General features: G+C 40.5%; 2 protein-coding genes across 2 annotated transcripts in view; one reads left to right on the plus strand and one right to left on the minus strand.

The window, feature by feature from the left end:
* Positions 1 to 20937, minus strand: part of LOC150091477 (uncharacterized) — a 317989-nt gene that overhangs the window by 170782 nt on the left and 126270 nt on the right. The window lies entirely within an intron of this gene.
* On the plus strand, positions 12302 to 16815 carry LOC150091478 (uncharacterized). The gene is made up of 2 exons (XM_090384094.1): positions 12302 to 12620; positions 16765 to 16815. The coding sequence occupies exons 1-2, from the start codon at positions 12310 to 12312 to the stop codon at positions 16766 to 16768; spliced, it is 315 nt and encodes a 104-aa protein (XP_090240220.1). The 5' UTR covers positions 12302 to 12309; the 3' UTR covers positions 16769 to 16815.

Here is a 20937-nt window from a genome sequence, read left to right on the forward strand (position 1 = left end):
TTTTTTTTTTAGTGTCAAGTCCAGTAGGCGGAAGTGGCCCACAATATAGGTGACGTTCACAGTCGGGTTAAGACAATCGCATCTGGACGAAACTGAGGTGGAGATGTTCAATATCTCAGAAAAGGGTGTCGATCAGTGCGCATTGGTTCTAGGGCACTGTACCACTGATCTTCTTCTGGTGAACGCAGAATTCAGAGACATCCTTACTCCCTATACTCTATCTTTTTTTTTTTTTTTTTTTACTTGGTCTCTTTTCAAGAAGCTGGGGCGACCTGGACGAGACTAGCCAGGAAAGATTCATGGCCGAAGGCAGAGAAAGCGTGGTACTGGTCTTCCTCATTTTTCAGAAGATGTTCATTTCCTCGAGGCAAGGCATGTATTTTTTGTTATGAGCAATGTTCGCAGGTCCTCATTGAGCGGGCAAACATGGAATATGTGATCCCAGTCTTCGTTTTCACCTCAAAGGCAGCGAGGGCCATCCACGATGTTCATTGAAACAAGTTTGTGATTTATGGATCCATGGCCTGTAATCAGGAAAGTGGTGTATAAACCTGGGCTGTACCATGCTGGAGCCTTAGGGTAGATCTGGGCTATTTGAGGAAAGAATTTTTTAGTGACGGAGCGCCCTTGTGGGTGATATTCCACCTGTTTTGCCAGGCGTTAGGAACAGGGACTGCAAGTCGCTTTTTTTCTTCTTTAGTGGTGTTTGCTCGGTTAGTAATGAAATCGAGGATGGTGGTAAAGTAAAGTGTAAAGTGTGTTTAGGGTCTCACGTCACCAGGGGTTCCCCCCATATCCGCGTAATTTTCATTGTGAGTGTGAGACAGCACTCTGCCAAGACCAGAGGTTTAAAAGTGTGTGGGCTGTGTATATGTGTAATGTTGTGTGGGCTGTGTATATGTGTAATGTTGTGTGGGATGTGTATATGTGTAATGTTGTGTGTACCGTTGTTCTTCTGGCCATTTAGCCGTTGGGCCCCTATTGGGACCCACCGTTTTCACACTTTGCCCTGTGGGAGGCAGGCCAGGTACCCAGTAGATTTATATTTACTCTGGCAGGCCCTGCCACCTAGTTTCCTGAGATTTCAGTGGCTAGGGCCTATTAAAAAAAGGGGGGACGGTTAAGCGCTGGGAATAGACAGGTCGAAAGAGATTTATGCAGGCACGATTTAGATTTGAACGTTATTAGATTTTGACAGCTTGTGTGGGCATACACTGGCGTGTTAGACAGAGTAGTGGGGGATACTGAAGGCTTGGGGGAAAGACAGAAGTATGGAGACGATAGAAAAGACGACCACAGATAGTCAGTAAGGAAGGCCCATGTCCCGACAGGGAAGAAAGGGACGATAGGGCCACGCAAGAGATAATGGTTTGGAGGGCCAATATGGCCGACAGCAGGGCTGTGTTAGGTCTTTGTCGTTGTGATCTTCCTAGGTTCGGGTGTGTTTCCATAATTTGGACCGGAGTCCATCCAAGTCCAGGTGGGTTTTCGTTCTCATCCAGAATCTCTCTTCATCTCTTCTGGTATTTCTCAATATGGCAAAGTAGTGCCATCCAGGATAGTAATAGGGAGCCCCTTTTGCGAGCCGGTAGTGTACGCATTTGCGAATTACCTGCAGGTCCAGAGAGAGAACTCCCGCCAGGACTTGAGCGCTGAGTTGCTTACCGTGCAGCAGGCACGCGTGATAGTGAGAAGGATATTACGCTGAACGGAGGTGAGCTTCCTTTAATTACGAACAATGAGTGGACGATGATACTAGACGCCTGCACAGTAGGTTATAGTGGGAATTAATACAGCATTGTATAGCATTTGCAGTGAGCGGCGATTGAAGCCCCAGTAAGAGCTGCTGATCTTCGCTACCATTGCGATGTAGTTCCTGACTTTGCGATGAAGGTAGTCTAGATGCGAAAAAAACGTGAGGATGGGGTCGAGAATTACCCCAAGGTACTTCAGCTCAGTTACCAGTTTTATGGTTCTACCAGCAATTTTAATCTGTGGCAGCCTGCTTATTTGAAGGGTTCCTCTGATTAGAATTGAAGTGTTTTTCTCAGGGGATATATGAAGTTTATGGAGGATGGCCCATTCTTGTAGCTTTATTAGGGCTTCTTTGGCTGTTGTTTCTAGGGTAGCTCTGGAGTTTCCGGTGACTCAGAATCACGTCGCCTGCCAAAGGCTTTCCAAAAAAAAAAAAAAAAAAAAAAATATTTATTACGGTCGCCCGTAATTTCTTACATATACCCTATATGTATTGTGTCTGTAAATTGCGTGTGTTCTCTGGTCGATCTGCATGTTTTGCCGGACGAAACCCCCCCCAATATCTGCGGGAAAAAACCTTGCTATCTACGCCTGAGACCGACTAACTCAGCCAAGAAATGAAAAGAGACCATTAAAGTTCCTCGCGTCATCGACGGATGAACCCGGGCCTTTTCCACCCGGTGTGGGGAGGACGGTGACGATACCACTGTGCTACCCGAGCAGACTAGTCATTCCAACATAGTGTGCATAGTGTTGGGGTCAGGCGACACCTGTGGTTTCTCACATCTGCGCTGTACGTACGCTGTGAAGAAATACAGAACTACTGTAAATGCCAGGAAAGTGTTGTGTGTTGGATGTGTAATATATGTTGGGATCTGTTGTGTCCTGTCATTTGGCCGAAGGGCCCCTGGTGGGACTCTATGTTTCCCGCACACACCACTAGAAGGTAGCCAGGATGCCCATAATTCTCTGGCTGGTCTCCGCCAGGGTCGCCTGAGCTTGCTGGACGGAGACCAAGCAAAAAAAATAAATAATAATAATAAAAATAATAAGAAATAAAGAAATAAAAGCTTTCCAACAAAAAAAAAAAATCAAATTGTTATTTTAGGATTTCCCGTAATTGAATACATTAACCCGTATTTATGTCTGTAAATTGCGTGTGTTCTATGGTCGATTTGCCTGTTTTGCTAGATGAAAAAAACCCAAGTTTCTGGGGAGAAAAACCTTGCTATCTACGCCTGAGACCGACTAACCCAGCCACGGAGTGAAAAATCCCATTAAAGTTCCTCGCGTCATCGACGGTATTCGAACCCGGGCCTTTTCCAGCCGGTGTGGGGAGGACGGTGACGATACCACTGTGCCACACTCTCAGACAAAAGCTTTCCAACATAGTGTGCATAGTGTGCATAGTGTTAGGGTCGGGCGCCACCTGTGGTTTCCCACATCTGCGCCATATGTACACTGTGAAGAAATACAGAACACTGTAAATGCCAAAAAAAGTGTAGTGTGTTGAATGTGTAGTTTTGTGTTGGGTTCTGTTGTGTGTCCTGGCATTTGGCCGCAGGGCCCCTGGTGGAACCCCACGTTGCCCGCACATACCACTAGGAGGTAGCCAGGCTGCCCATTATTCTCTGGCAGGTCTCCGTCAGGGTCGCCTGAGCTTCCTGAACGGAGACCAATTAAAAAAATAAAATAAAATAAATAAAAAAATAATAATAAAAAATAAAAAAATAAAATAAATAAATAAAATTAAAAAAAAATAAAAAAGCTTTCCAACAATCAGTCACTCTCAAACTGAAAGCAAATTTTCTTACGTCTGTTCTACAACCATCGCCCTCGTGGGTAGCACAGTTGGTAGGATCGCCGCACTTCCCGCACCGAGTGGAAAAGACCTGAATTCGAGTCCCGTCGATGACGAGAGGAATTTTTATGGGCCTTTTTCACAACATGGCTGAGTTACCAGTCTCAGGCGAGGGTAAAATATATACATTAATATATATATTAATGTGTATATTTTACAAAAATATATACATTAAAACGGCACAAAAATAGATACAACAAGGCAACACAAAAATAGATACACGTAGAAAACAGTCCAAAGTCCATTTTAAACTGTGTCAATTTCCCGATTATAAATAATTGTTTCAAATCATACCAAACTACAAACCAAAGGCAAACCGAGGATACAGTTCTAAAAGCATTTCGAGGATACAGCTCTAAAAGCATTTCGAGGATACATCTCTAAAACAGTGTTCACAGGCCGGCTTCTAGAGAGTTACCAACAGGTTCGTCCACCGGAACGAACCTATTGGTAACTCTCTAGGAGGCTTCGGATGAGCTAGTGTATAATCTCACTGCCTCTACTCTGCCAGATAATTTCTGGAGGGAGTTCGAGTAGTGTGTATACGGGGGGGCATTGTCGAGGCCACGTTATGTCAAAGAGTTGAGTATATTTCTACCATGTGTACGCCATATGCTAATATTTCATTACTTCATACAGCATGTCCTTGCCACCTTTTGTTAATTCTCAATGCACCATGAACTGTCAAACTAATAGAGTAAGCTTATCTGCGAAAAGATCTAAAACTCGCAAACACTTCCTAGTCCATTTTACAAATATACGTGGTCTCAGTTCTAATCTCAACGATGTCCATTTTCACTTGCAGTCTCCCAAATCCCATGTACTTTTTCTGACAGAATCTCAGTTATCGGCTGATTCAACCACTGCTCATCTCAGTTGCCCAAATTATTCGCGGTATGATTCCTTTCGTCTCAAAGGTAGTACTGTGCATATATCTGTTCCGATGTTCCCTGTCAAAGACTTGGTAATTTGGACTCTCCTCTTTCGACCTTCTCTGGCTTAAAATCTTTCTACCTCATTTTGTCAAATTCATCTGTTGTCTATACCGTGCTCCCAACTCCACTAATTACTTGAAACTCTTTGACTTCCTCTCTTTGCAAATTGACTTTATCCAGTCTTACTTACCTAACAGTGAGGTAATTTTCCTTGGTGATTTTAATGTTCACAACTCCAGCTGGCTTCCATTCTCTAGTCACACAAACCCAGCTGGTCGAGCTGCTGAGGCTTTTGCAATTACTAATGACCTCGCACAGATTGTTCATTTACATACCAGAATACCGGACAATCCTAACCATACAGCCAGATCTTTTTCTCACAAACAACTCTTCTAAGTACACGGTCGAAGTGAGTGGTCCTTTAGGCACCTTAGATCACAACTTGGTGATTGTCTCTTCTCCAATGGAGCCTTTATCTCATGGCTATTCCCAACCTCATGTTGTTTGGCATTACAAGAATGCAAAATGGGATGATCTGCAACATTTATTTTCATTGTTCGGATTACTGTTTCAAAATTTCTGATGTCAATGTTTGCTCAGAACGTGTTAGTGAAATTATTCTTGTAGGAATGGAATCCTTTATTCCAAACTCCACTTTAAAATCTCGTCATTTATCCAAACCTTGGTTTAAATGTGCTAAGGCTGTTCAAGAGAAGAAAGTTGCATATCGTAATTGGCTTGTCTCCAATTCTTCAGTTTCATTTTCTGCCTACACCAAAGTTAGCAACAATAGTAAAGCAATTATTAATCAATCCAAACTAGATTTTGAACAGGCTAAGTGTAGAAAACTTGCTTCTTTCCCTAATGGTAGCCGAGCATTCTGGTCTCTTGCCAAAGCTATTGGCCGCAACTTATACAGATCTCTGCTCCCGCCTCTGTCAAAACCAGATGGTTCTATTGTCACTTCAGCCAAGGATAAAGCTGACCTGCTAGCATTCCATTTTTCTTCCAACTCATGTATTAATGATCTTGGTAAAACACCTCCCACCATTCCCAACACGCTCCATTCATTGTCTCCTGTGGTCTTCCGTCAAAAGGATGTCAGAAGGATTTTGACGAATCTTGATGCTAAGAAAGCTCCAGGTCCTGATGATATTTCTCCATTTGTTCTGAAAACCTGTGCTCCTGAAGTTACTCTTGTTCTTTGCCGCCTTTTTTACTTTCTTATTCCAAAGGTGTTTTTTCTTCTGTTTGGAAATTTGCTCATATACAGCCAGTTCCTAAAAGAGTGACAAATCCCTTCCATCCAATTATCGTCCCATTGCAATTACTTCTACTCTTTCTAAAGTAATGGAGAAATAAATTAACAGCCAACCCTTAAACTACCTAGAATACTTCCATCTGATCAACGTTCGCCAGTATGGATTCTGTCAGTGTCGATCTACTGGTGATATCTGGCTTATTAGTATTAGTATTAGTATTAGTAACGGCCGCATGGTAAAAAAAAAAAAAAAAAAATCCGAACAAAACAATGATAAAAACAAAAAAAAAAAATAAATAAATAAAATAAATAACTAAATAATAATAATTAATAAATAAAAAAAATTAAAAATAAAAAAAATAAATAAAAAGGAAATTAAAACTATCATCCTATGCGCTTCCCTTACCCGAAAGTACTATCCAGATGACCTTTGAATTTCCCCCAACTGTCGGCTTCTACCACCCACAAAGGCAACTTATTCCAGTAATTTATAACTCGCTGGCTAAAATAAAACTTCCTGAAGTCCAATCTAAACATTTCCCCCCCCCGTAACTTGAATTTATGTCCCCTAGTTCTAGCATCATTTATATCTTGAAATTTTGAAAATTTTGTCCTCATTCATTTTACTGATGCCTCTCAGAGCCTTAAACACCTAAATCAAATCTCCTCTAAGGTGTCTAGTTTCCAAACTCTGCAACCCACATATTCGAAGTCTTTCCTCATAAGGACGCCCTTTTGCCGATCTCACCAGGCGAGTTACCCTTCTTTGCACCCTTTCAAGAAGCTCGATGTCTTTCTTTAGGTGCGGTCTCCATACTTGAACACAGTATTCCAAGTGTGGTCTAACATAAGCCTTATATAATGGGATTATCACGTCCCTATCTCTACTTGCAAAAGTTCGATAGATCATCGATAGGACACCATGGGCCTTCCTTGCAACCTGTTGACAATGCGCAGAGAATTTCATGTCTGACCGTATCGTAACACCCAAGTCCCTTTCCTCCGGTACTGGGTTTAGTTGAACTCCACCAAGTGAATACGTTTTTTTGGGATTACTGTTTCCCAGGTGTAATACCTTACATTTTGTTGGATTAAAGCACAGCTGCCATTTTTCTGACCATTCTTGAAGTCTATCTAGGTCTCTCTGAAGAAGCTCAGCTTGACAGTGATCATTAACTACTCTACCAATTTTAACATCATCTGCAAATTTAGACATCACGCCCTCTATCCCTTCATCAATGTCGTTTATGAAAATTAAAAACAACAGTGGTCCTAATACTGATCCTTGGGGAACCTCACTTCTTACATCAACCCAATCTGAGGAATAGCCATTTATCACAACCCTCTGCCTCCTGCCCTGAAGCCATCCTTCTATTCATCTAAGGATTTTCCCAGTGATTATAAATATCGATTCCAACCTGTTCCAGCTTATAAAGCAACCGCTCATGTGGGACTGAGTCAAAAGCTTTGCTGAAATCTAAATAAACGATGTCGATATTATTCCCTAAATCCAGCTCGTGAGGGACCCTTTCGAAATAGCGAACCAGATTTGTTAAACATGACTTTCCCTTTACAAAACCATGCTGAGTATCTTTGAGAATTTCAATTCGATCCAAATGATCCTGAATTCCACCCCTGATCATTGCCTCCATGATTTTCCCTACTACTGAAGTCAGACTGACAGGTCGATAATTTCCAACTTCACTTTTAGAGCCACCCTTATGTATGGGAGATACATTTGCACTTTTCCAATCCAAGGGAATCTCCCCAGAGTCTAGTGATGCTCGCATAATTAGCCTCAATGGTTCAATGCACTCGCTTGCCGCCTCTCTTAAGATTATAGGGTATATTCCATCAACTCCAGGAGCCTTACTGGCCTGTAGGCGCGAAAGTTTTTTCTTTAAATAATCTTGCGAAATTTCAATATCATTAATTACATATTTTTTAACTTCGCTCGCACAATTTCCCATTGCCACAAAAGGCTTTTCATTTGTAAATATCGATGCAAAATAACCTTTGAGTTCATCTGCAACGGCAGCTGGTGTATTTATTACTATCCCCTTTCCCTTACGTAAAGGTCCGATCTGGTTTGTCCTGCTCTTCTTGGCATTTATATATGTGAAGAATTCTTTATCCCCCCTCTTTGCTCTGTTTGCTAGTGATTTCTCATAAACTGCCTTTGCCTGTCGAACCTTTTCTGTGGCTCTATTACAGATCACCTTGTAGCTGTTATAGGCTTCAGTACTTTTTATTGCTCTGTAACCTTTCCATGCCACCTTTTTCTGCTCAAGTAATGTGGCAACTTCACTATTCATCCAACTTGGAACCCTTCTCGTGGAGTATTTTTTTAATGGTATATACGCATTCAAGGCATCTGTGATTAATGTTTTGAAAGTATACCACAGTTCAATAGTATTCATTCTCTGTGCGATATCTACCCAGTTAATAGAGGCCATGTAGTACCTTAAGGCATCGTAATTTCCTTTTCTGAAATTAAAACCCATTCCTTTGCCTTTTACTTCTGCTACCTCTCTCGTCATCATCCACTGTAGAACTCCGTGATCACTTCCTGCTACTGGTTCCTCTACTGTCAGCCCTGTTATGTCATCTGATTCATGTGTGATGATGAGGTCTAGGATATTCTTTTCTCTAGTACTTTCCCTGACATGTTGATACAAATAACAGTCATCTAGTTGATTTAAAAATTTTGTTCCCCATGTCGAGTTTCCTTCCCATTTACTCCAATCAATTAGAGGCAAATTGAAATCACCCATAATAAGGCATTGACGCTTACTTGCCCATTCCATTTGCATGTAGAGGCTTTTGTCATAATCTACACAATCACCTGGTCTGTAGATTACTCCTACTCGCATTATACCTTTGTTTCCAACTATCTCACACCATACAGACTCTATACCAGCATGTGAAATGTCTGAATCCGGGAAAGCTATCGTCACACTCAGGCTGCTTCAGTAGATATGTTGGGGGTTTAAACACATTTACATAAAGTCTAAATGGTTTTAAACACAATTGCATAATACCTGGAGGGATTTAAACACATTTGCATACTATACTCCAAGTACAGGTGTGAAAATGATATTTAGTTCTCATTTCATTCCCTAGATGGCGCCACTTGCATACCGTTTTTTTGAGTTCGTATTTTTGTCCCTAGATGGCACCACGTATATTTCTCTCTTTTAATTTTTTATCATACCAGAGTCTTTTCTTGTGTGTATGTAAACCTTTTTGAAAATACATTTTATTACTGTATATCTTCTTAAGTTGTGTGTAAACCTTTTTATTGACACATTTCCTAAAATCCAAAACTCAAACACCAAAGAAAATTTCAGCCTTTGATAAAAAGAAAATACATTTTCAATTAGACATACATGTATTTATTCTATCAACAAATGAAAAAAATTTCCGATCTGAAGTTGTGTGTAAACCATTTAATTGACACTTTTCCTAAAATCAAAAAACTCAAACATCAAAGAAAATTTCTGCTTTTTAATGAGCATTTTTAAAAAAGGTACATCTATGAAGAAAACAGTAACATTTTGAGAACACGAACAATCTTTTTAATAATCAAAAGACACAGTCTAATGAAATGGGAATAAATGAGCATAACGTTCAATATAACGCTTCCTTAACTCTGATATCATTCCAAGTACTGCCTGCAGAATATTATAAGGATTAATTTTTGGTTCTTACTGCTGCAAAGTACATCTAGCCGTAAAGACTGTTACAACGTTATACGGAATCAGATGTCGAACCATATACTCGTAGGCTTCTTGAAATGTAATATCACTGGTGGTGGTGAACTGTCGACGCAGTCGTAAACATTCGCAAGCTGTGTGTAGTACTTCCATCACTGAATCTTGCATCAGTGTGAATAGTTTAGCTTCGTTCCCAAGCACAGATACAAAATCGTCAACATAGAGTATTTTTTGTGAAAGAGACTCACATTCACCCAAGTCGAGATTAAAATCACACAGCTCACCATTGGTAATTGTAGCACGACCAGCATCTGTCTCAATCTCCAAGCCGTCTGTAAATGTAATAGTTTCATGTGCATGACCCCGAACTAATAGTAATACTTCAGGCCATTTTAACGCTATCTTACTCCACTGATCTACCGTTAGTTTTAGATAACTCGAAGCACATTCCAAAACGATCGATACTTCGAAAACAAGCAGGAGAACTCGTAGAATAGTGCTTGAACTGAGGCGACGAAAAAACACATAGTTCTTCTTTGGAGCGGTACACATCTTAGCAGTTGCTGAAAAATGGCAAATGTAACGTATAACAGTCATATATAAAGCAGTCCCAACCCAGATATGTGACTAATAATATTACTCAAGAAGAAGTATGTCATCGGAAATTGCCTAATAAAACAACCTCCAACCCAGATATGGGACTAAGAATATTACTCAAGAAGAAGTGTGTCATCGGAAATTGTCTAATTAGGAACTCTTACAGGATGACAAACTATTTTGGAACAGGTCTCCTTTTGACCTTAAAACCCACTTACAGGATGTCTGTAGTATTTCCGAACAAGTTTCGTTTTGACGAAATAGTAGGATCAATGACTGAGAATGTCATAAGGCTACTGGAGATCCTTTAAAAGCGACCCCAGCCAGAGAATCGTTAAAGAAAAAAAAAATGGACATGTGTGATGATGATTCCCTGGAGACTGAAGCTGTTAGTCTTGCTGAAGTTATTGAAGCTGAAATATTGTATACGAATACTGAGGTGAGTGAATTTCCTCCTATTTTATCACTTTTTATTTTTAAAAGTGATAAAAATACAGTTTTTATAACAATGTTTAATATTCATTTTCAGAATGCAGAATTCTTTTCAATGTCTCAACTTGCCGAGGGGCGGGCTGGAGGATCAAACGAAGGGCCTGTAAGTTTTATTCAGAATTTCATATGTAGAATTACAATCCAAATTCCAAAAACGTTAAGTATTTTTTTTTTTTCATATCTTTTCAGATTCAAATTGGTGGGGGTGAGGAAACATACGAACGATTCTACGAAATCAGTGAAGGATCAGAGAAGTTTTCCTCTAAATATAAAACTGTGTATAAAACTTACAAGTGCAAATACCGAGACCTACATTTGCTTGCAGGGGAACAGTTTTTTCTATTGTTCAAACAAGTGTTTAAGCAAATTATTGGGTATGTAAACAAAGGAGGAGAATTTAGCCATGTTCGTTTATGTGTAAACGCCGACTCCCTAAAAACACCGATTAATCTTCCATTTATGAAGATATCAGAACTGACATTAGATAGAATTATGGATGCATTTTTCAGTGTAGATCAGTCGCGAAGTGGCTTTCTGATAACAGACTCTCTCTCAATCGATCTGGTTCTTATAAACATATCAAATAAAGGTTGTGCTGGTCATTCTAAAAATATAAAAAAAAAGAACTAACATCGTTAACTAGGCAGTATGGTTTCACATTTAAGAAGCGCATATTTGGAGAGGACATACCCATATGGATACTTCCGTGAAAAACACAATCAAAAATGATTTGTTGGTTATAACACTGTCACTATGTGTTCCTTTATCCACCCCTTCACATGTGTCGCGGCCGGTGGTACTCAAAGCGGTAAAACTACCTTCATTCTGTCCCTTATTAAAAACAGCGAACAGTTAATTTCACCCCCTCCGGAGAGAATAATTTACTGCTACTCTGAAGAGCAGGATCGGTTCTTACAGTTTCCACACGTTGAATTCGTAAAAGGCTTGAAACTGCCTGAAGTCGATAGACGTGTCAGAAATCTAATTATAATCGACGATCTCCAACACGTTGCAAAAGACAGTTCCGAAATCGCTGAAATATTCATTAAAGGAAGCCATCACAGGAACACAAGTATCTGTCTTCTCTCCCAAAATTTGTTCTGTCAGGGTAGTCAATATCGGACCATCAGTCTTAACTCACACTATTTAATCGTTTTTAAAAATCCCAGAGATTCCCGACAAATATCTCACCTAGCCTCGCAAGTATTTCCAGGGCGTTCGAGTGTTCTAGTCGATATTTATAAGGAGGCCACAGAAAAACCGTTCTCGTATTTATTACTGGACTTTCGACAAGATACGCCAGAACAATTACGTCTGCGCTCGTGCATATTACCGGAGGACGGCCCGTCAATTGCATATGTACCTTCATGGCTAAAAGACTCCGAAAACATAGTGACTTCATCAGGTTTTTGTCTGGTGCCAGCCCCAAGCAAGCAAATACAATTTTGAGACAGGCATCACATTCTGAGGTCACTGTTTTGTGCGAACTGTGTAAGAATTTACTAAGAGGTAACATACCAATCACCCCCAAGAACGTCTTAGACTGCAGCACAAAAAGAAACTGCTGCGTGTTCTAGCGGATAAAAAGGTCCCCTTCACAAGGCGACGGAGACTTATTACACAGCAAGGAGGAGCACTGTTTCCCTTACTGGGCAGTCTGATAATTCCACTGATAACATCGCTAATAAGAAAATGAACGACTCGTTCAAAAAATATTTACTACTGGCACCACCAGAACACCAACGGATGATTTCTCTGGACGAAGAGATGTCCGAAATTCTGAAGAGACAGGACATGTCGATCGAATCCAAGGTGAAGGCCTACCTTCAAACATTGCAGGCTTTTCTGGGACTGAAGAAGAAAAGCGGGCCTCCGGAGGAGGCCCTCGTGCTCCCTCCCGCGGCGGCCGGGGAAAAGCGCGCGCCCAAACGTGCAAGGAAGAAACCGTCGATTCTGACGTCTCCCCGTCGCTTGAGAGGAAAGAAAATACAGTGGATAAGCATGTAAGTACACAATTTTTTTTTTTTTTAAATTTGTTTATTTAAGTGATTGATTACATCTAAAGTAGCAATAATATCATTGCCCCACAATTTTTTACAATAACATTCGTTAACAATCTGTCTCATAGAAATACCGCGACATCTATGGGTTAAAAAGAAAACACAATGCAGTCCACAAGCTATAGATTCCCGATGTTGTATTACAGTCTTGTTATGAGTCCACTTGCGACTTTGCCTTTTCAGAAACGCCGCAAAATCTTCGGGCGGGGGGGCAGGCAAACGTGTCGAAGTAATCGACTTCTTCTTCTTCTCCGAGGTAAATAGCTATCCAATGGGTTCCTGGTCTGTCGGATGGATCGGTGTTTACAACTAGAAGAAACGGTTTACTAAGAATGTTCGTAGGCAGTTCGTCGCGAGCACATACACTTATGGGGTAATCTTTAACAACACTTTCCAACAAACTTGCTATTTCTTCAGTGTTCATAATCCAGAAGAACCGACCTGTCTTTTGTCAGCGAAACCACGTTCTCGAATTCACTGTATAAGACGCACGTGACGTTTTCAGGCAATGGTGAGGAAAATTTCAGTTCGAGACGTACGCTCCCCCTTTTCACTGCACTAATGTGTTGACCGATGGCATTTTCGTCCGGCGATAGGTCAAAGCCGTACAATACATTACCGACTGGATACTCGGAATATGACAAATCGTTTCCGGTGTCTTCTGTCCATTTATTTAATGAAGAGAAGAGCGACAGATACGATCTCGTATACTGTCCTGTCTTGAAGTCGGGAGTCAGTGGTATTGACGGGTACTGAATACCATCGGCAGTCACTTGTAAGTAACACATGTTGAAGTGAGAGAAGTTAAAAGGGTTGCGAGCGTACGATCCATTGAAACCTTCGCTCGATACCAAACCCACAATCACACGCGATGGAATTTGTCCTAGGAATATATTATCACGTGTGGAATCTACCATTCCTTTGGGAATAGAAAAGTATGTCACGTTCACGCGATTAATCGGGTACACGAGCGGGTTCTTCTCTAAAACACTGATGTGTGCAAGTTTGATCTGAGGATTCAATTTCACTTTACGTACGAATAACGTTGCTTCCATAATGTTCAACTTGGCAGTTGACGAATCGTTGGAAAGCAAACAAAATTCGGGGGAACTTCTTACAAGTCGTGAACGGAGGGAGACGTTATTCACTATGTATTTAGACTGGTGACACAGATCGAGTCGAAGTCTTCCTAACATCTCTGCAGTTTTCGATTTTGAGAAGGATTTCGATCGTTGGTACATACCACTGTCGTCCTTCTCGAACATCTGTTTAACATCGGGGTACTGATCTTTGACGTACATCTCTGTTGTCAGTTGCGAATTCTTGGCTTCCCGTCCATAGTTAAGAAGCGTTTCCAGGTATGCACGATAAGGGTACGTATTCGACGACGGGTTAATCAGTTTGTCTTGTACAAAGAGATCAACTTGACTGAATAGAGAGTGAAAGAAATTGTTAACGACTCCTACTTTATCATTTTCTTCCAGATCTTTTCCATCGCTTCTCGTGATTCGCACCTTCAGCCGCAAATAACTTTTCCCGAGGTCTAGATACTCTTCTGAAGTCCCCGGAATATAGAATTCGATCGGACCCACACTATCTACAGATGCCAGAGGAAGGAAAGTAATATACGACGACCGTTCGACACACATATTAGTGGCAGGTTTACTGAAAAGATCCAGCTCAGACATCATAACTTCCATCGAAAATATCGCGGCGTCTACGTTTACCACCGCTCTGATTACGCACCTTGTCTTTAATGGCTTGCCCTACTTCTGATACACGATTTAAAAACGAACGTTTCGGTGGAACACCTGATATGACATCATCGACAATATTACGTCCTGCAGATAGCACTTGCCGACCGATGAAAGCTGCTGCTGGTTTGAGTATCGGTGTGAGAAAATGGAATGCTGTGCGGAAGATGTTTCCTAAACCGTAACCTCTCTGGATAGATGGCCCAGCGAAGTAGGGGTTCCCCCCTGCTTGCATTGTGTAGTAATGGACGTACGCATTCATCGTTCACGGAAATGTAGTTTAATTGTAGTCTTTCCGTCACTGAACGGCACAAATTCATCGCTATCTGTACGCACTTGGATGGTTACTGTATGGAACGTGCTTAACTGGAGGGGGTAATAATCTAAATGCGAGAACTCTCCGTTATTGGAAAACGATACGACACGTAACAGTGGCGCTTTCGTGTCGCCTACAACCTGATCCTCAATTAGATTACAATAGACGAAATAGGAACTGACACCCCTATATATATCTGCCTGGTACTTAGTGTAAACTCTGCCTTCTAAGTCTCTGCCTAGTTTTTCGAAACCTAACATCTGACCGAGTCCTGTTTTTGGGAAGCGAAGGTAAACTGATGGATCGATTTCGATAGACACTATACCTATGGAGTTCACTTTTGCGTCGAGTTGGGGTGCCAGCTTCGTCATGGCGTTAAGCACCTGTGATATACTTTTGTAGTTCCCTCGTGGTAGTTTACAGACCTGAACAGCTTCTGCTTTCACACCCCGATATGTGATCGTTCTGTTGGATGCTTCTTTAGGCATTGTGATTTCCTTCTTGGAAACCCACTCGCCGACGTGATAATTTCGGAAAATATGGAATCCTCCTTGATCCTCGCTAAATGTCTTATTGAGACCTATAACCCTTGTAAAAACTTTAGAGATTTTCACCGTACCCTCGTTCTTCACCCTTAACATGAACTGTTCTTTCGTTCCGTCTGTTTTCACTTTCAGTTGAATGTCGCTGTCGACAGAATTAACATCATCGATAAGTTTTGAGGAAGTGGTATACTTTTCTTTTAATACTGTCATCGCTCTGACTTCTTTTTTCTTTTTGGGGTACAGTGAGAACATGTTCCATCCATCGGAGATATTATCCCATGAAAGAGGGAAGTGTACTTCGGCAAGTGCTACTTCCCATTTGCCAGAGAGAGAGACACAGCATTAGGCAGTTCCACTGTGAATTGTGACTGAGAATTTCTGGGATGCAGATCCATACTAGCATTACTGGGTAGTGTAAGGAAAAACATCTTGTGAGCTGACCCAACTGTTGAAGCTTTGCGGGTAGCCTAACCATTTGACTAATAACTGACGTTGTCCTCTAACTCTTTTGTTTAAGTACCTTTTCGATAGGGTAGACGTCAGGGGGTAGATTATCGTCAAAGTTAACTTTCTGTAACTGTGTTTCGTAAAACGTTCCTTCTATCTGCTCACCATCACGGCCTGTCACACTGTACACGACAGGGTTACGCTTCAAAACACGTGTAATAGTAAACACTTCTCTCGTCCAATTCCCCCAGTAACCTTTGCGAAAAGGGTGAGACCCACTGCTCAAAACAACTCTATCTCCGATTTTAAATTTCGGTTTCAGGGTTTTGGTATGGCTGTGGTAGAGTCTTTTATACACTTCTTCTTCGTTATCAAGAGTGACTTTTACGGGGGCCATACCAATAGAACGATGGGTAGTACGATTATACGTAGCCACAATATCGTCGAGTACATGAATATATTTCTGACTTTTGGAATAAGAAATCCACTTATAAATTTTTTCTTTCAGTGTCCGAATGAAGCGTTCGGCAATAGCTGCCTTCTTTTCTGATCTTGTTGTATAGAAATTGATACCAAGGGAATGGAATAACCGACGAAGAGGAGCATTCGTGAATTCTTTTCCTTGGTCGGAGTTAACACAAAATGGTGTTTGTTCTTCGAAAATAGATTTGAACGCCTGCACAACCTCGTTGGATTTTTTGCTTTTCAGCTTTCTGACCCAAGAATATCGCGAGAAGCAGTCCACACAAACCAGAAGGTAACGATATCCATCGTTTGAGTCGGCGAGAGCCGACAGGTCACCTAGGTCACATTGGAAAGTGTGATTAAGTCCGGGAACTTTAATTTGGTTTCTCTGAAAATTAATTCTTTGCTGTCGATGTCTCACGTAAGTAGGTTGACTAGCTAGGAATTCGCGTACAACACGTCTGGGTAATTTAGTATGTTTTTGAAGAGCATCAATAGAACTGAAACTACCTATTACTTTAGGATTATAATAGTCTGCTAACATTTCTCTATCTCCACAGGTAGGAATGGACAGTGTCGAAGACATCGCACTATTTATATTTGTCATCATCCTGATAGTGATTATTATCATCTCGGAACCGCAGCTTGAAGATAGGAGGATGGACTGTTTCCACACATCTGAAAATGTTACTGTTTGTTCATAGATGTACCTTTTTAAAAATTGTTCATTAAAAAGCAGAAGTTTTCTTTGGTGTTTGAGTTTTTGATTTTAGGAAACGAGTCAATAAAATGGTTAACACACATAAGTTAAGACAATAATAAAGAGTTACAATAATAATAAAAAGGCTCTAATTAAAAAAAAAATGTATCTTCATATTGAATCTCTAAGGAAACGAACCTATAAAAGTTTTACACACACACAAGAAAAAAAGACTCAGGTGGATTAGTTAATAAACACTATGACAAGACAATGAGTTTTCTTTTTATCAAAGGATCAATAAAGGTTTAAATCTATGAGAAGACACTGCGAAAGAAAATATTTTTTATCAGGGACAAAAATACGAACTAAAAAACTCGGTAGGCAAGTGGCGCCATCTAGGGTATGAAATGAGAACTAAATATCATTTTCACACCTGTACTTGTAGTATAGTATGCAAATGTGTTTAAATCCCTCCAGGTCTTATGCAATTGTGTTTAAAACCATTTAGACTTTATGTAAATGTGTTTAAACCCCCAACATATCTACTTGCTTCTGATAAGAAGCATTACCCCACCACCCCTTCTATCTACTCTATCCTTCCTAAATACATTATACAAGCTGTACTGAAACTCATCATCTCCAATTTCCGGGTGGCACCACTCTGTAAGCCCTATTATGTCCGCGTTACTTGTTTTAACCAGCAGTTCGAATTCGCTCATTTTATTGACGACACTTCTAACGTTACTGTATAAACAATTAAGATTTACTTTTCTTGTATATTTAACAACCCTAACACAACCCTTGAAGTTTTTTAGGCTCTCTTCCCTGATATTAGCTACCCGCTCACGTGAAACGTCTTTGCCCCCAGAACATCTAGATAATACGTCCAGTTGGGGTAACAGATAAGAACTCAAGGTATGTGCAAGAGTTACATTGACCAATATTATCAGATAAACGCGTGTCAGTATTACCCACATCTCCCCCTAACTAGCAGTTTCCTTGAACCTTTAAGGTATCCTCAATAATACTGGCAAAAACGTTTGCACCACCTTTGTTTAAGTGTATCCCGTCTCTACAAAACAAATTCCTTCTACCTACAAGTGTGGGCCATGCTGATAGAAATTTACCCCCCAAAGCCTTGCAGATTCCTTCAAGTCTTGAGTTAATCCACAAGGCTCTTAACATATAATCCATCCTATCGTGTCTGGGCAGTATTGCAGACACATAGACATTATGGCCTAGCTCGCGACATTTCCTCAGCATGGTCCTGTATTTCTCCAACAAATCCTCAGATCGTGTACGTTTAATATCGTTTGTCCCCACATGAATAATAATATTTTCTTTACCCCCTTTAAAATCTGACAATCTGTTGGTGACATCATCAATAGTTGCTCCCGGCAGACATACCCTGGTTCTGCTCCACCTATCTTTATTACAAAAAATATTCCCCGTTTCCCTGACAATGGAGTCTCCTAATAAAACAATGTCCTTTTTAACCAGAGTAGTTTGCACTTGGTTTTTCTGTTTTGAGGCTCGAATCGGGTGTGCATCACTTGGTAGATTACTGGAGTTTTGAGTCCCTGACGAGCTCCCAGATGCATTATTTTCGAGGGCAAGCACTCCTTTTTTCAGGGACTCTAATTGTTCCATCAGTGCACCAAATTGTAATTTAAGATCGGTGCACTCCTTACATCGATCACAAAGAAAAGAATCCCCAGGTGAGGTAGGATTAGTCACCAGGTCGACCCTGGAAAACATACCACAGGTTCCACAACGGATTAAATCATGACTCACCTGTAAATCGCCATCTGCTATTTCCGTGTGAGTCACGTTACCCGGTGACGTGTTTAAGGCAGATCTCGTAACTACCATTATAAAATTAAATAAATATCAATGAAAGTAACTTTAAAAAATTTTATCTATAATATTATTAAAATCAAACAGTTACAGGAAATCCTATAACAAAATAATCCAACAATATCTAAATAAATCAAATATTTAAAAGCACTATCCAAAAGTAAACCACTTAACTGAGGAGCCCTGTCTAAGCGCGTCCGCTCACCTCGAATGCCAACGTAATATCTCAATGTTATCTTATGTTACCCATTCATGGACAAATTCAATGGAAAAGTTCGGTGAAACACAAGCAGTTGCTCTTGACATCGCAAAGGCTTTCGATCGTGTTTGGCATAAAGGTTTTTAAAACAAGCTTCCAACTTATGGTTTGCCAACTGTTTTTTGTAATTGGTTATCCAGTTTTCTCTCTGACCGCTCACTGAGGGTGATGGTAGATGGCTCTCTGTCTTCTAACTTCTCCACTAATGCTGGTGTCCCCAAGGTTCAGTTCTTTCCTCCACTCTTTTGCTCTTGTATATTAATTACCTTCTTCCATTGACCGGAAATCCTATCCATAGTTTTGCCGACGATAGCACATTGCATTCAACTTTCCACTTTGAGAAACCTTGCCCTAATCAATCAGCTTCAACTTCTCGAATATCCCTCACAAATTCCTTAAATGCCGATCTCCAGGTAATTCTCCAGTGAGGCAAAGACAACTTAGTTGATTTCAATCCTTCTAAAACTCAGTCCTGTCTTATATCTCGCAAAAAGGATTCTTCGGCTCCTATGCTTATCTTTGGGGACACTCCGATTTCTAGGCAAGATGATATATCTCTTTTGGGGATTACCCTACCTTCTAATCACTCTTGGCACAAGCACATTACTATTTTGCTTCTTCTGCATCTAAAAAACTTGGTTTTCTTTTTCGCTCTCGGCGTTACTTTTCTTCCAAACAGCTGTTCACTCTGTACAAATCGAAAATCCGCCCTACCATGGAATATTGTTTCCCACATCGGAGGTGGTGCCCCAAGCCTCTCTCAGGCTTCTAGACTATATTCAGAAGAGGCCTGACGTAGCCGAGTGGTCAGGAGCGCGAGTGCAGGGGCACACGCTCTTTGGCTTGACCGGGGTTCAAGCCCGTGACTACTAAATATGATTAACATTTGTATTGATTGTTTTATCGTAAACTCCATTGACCTGGTGGTCGTGCCGGAGTATAAAGAAGAATATAAAAAAAAAGAGGGCAGTTAGGTTAATTAATGACTCATCTCTAACAAAGTCTCTCCACTCACTATCTCATAGACGTACTGTTTCTGCTATGTGCCTTTTCTACAGATACTTCCATGGGCACTGTTCTTCTGAATTGGCTTCTATAATTCCCGCTCTCTTTCAAAACAGTCCGAACACGTGCCGTCACCAGCCAACATCCATTTACTGTCCAACTTCAAACTCACAGAACTAACTTTTCATCTTCCTCCGTTTATTCATTCAACTGCCGTTTTCTGGAACAACCTTGCTTCATACGTATTTCCTGAAAATTATAGTCTACAAAAGTTCAAGTCTAATGTCACCAAATATCTTCTTTCATCTTCTCAACCTCCAATCCAAGAACGATACTAAGTACTATAAGTTCTAATACCTCTCGTGTTTGGGGGTTTCATTAAAAAAAATAATAATAAAATAAAATATTAAACATTATTGACAGCATATTAAAGTAAACTACGAATATGTGAGGTGTTAGTAATATTTTTTCCCGCATAGTATGTGTTCAATGATGATGGAGCCACATTGCATCACAAGACATTTGCTTGTTAGTTAAGACTCCCGAAAGGTGTCGGTTGTGAAGATGAAACACCTGAAATGAAACACACTTAACCTGAATACAACAGAAATCAGAAGATAACAACCAGGCAGTTAAACAGAATATTTTATTTTCAGGTGTAACTGCCTGGTTCATCAGTCCTAGAATAGCATGCTTTAGGATCATAAGTCTCATTGCAAAACCCATCTGCAACTAATCCAACTTGATATAATCAAATGTATCACGACCAGGAAATGCAAAAGATAAAGTTTGTGCGAAGTTGGCATAAAGAAATGAATAAAAGCCAATGTAATAATAAAAAAAAAATAAAAAAATTGTACGCACCGAGCACGCACAGCGGAAGTTACGTGACTATTCTTTAGACGAACATTT

This window comes from Mastigoproctus giganteus, chromosome 1 (genome assembly GCF_048544385.1).
Source record: "Mastigoproctus giganteus isolate SK-2022 chromosome 1, ASM4854438v1, whole genome shotgun sequence".
Lineage (NCBI taxonomy): Eukaryota > Metazoa > Arthropoda > Arachnida > Uropygi > Thelyphonidae > Mastigoproctus > Mastigoproctus giganteus.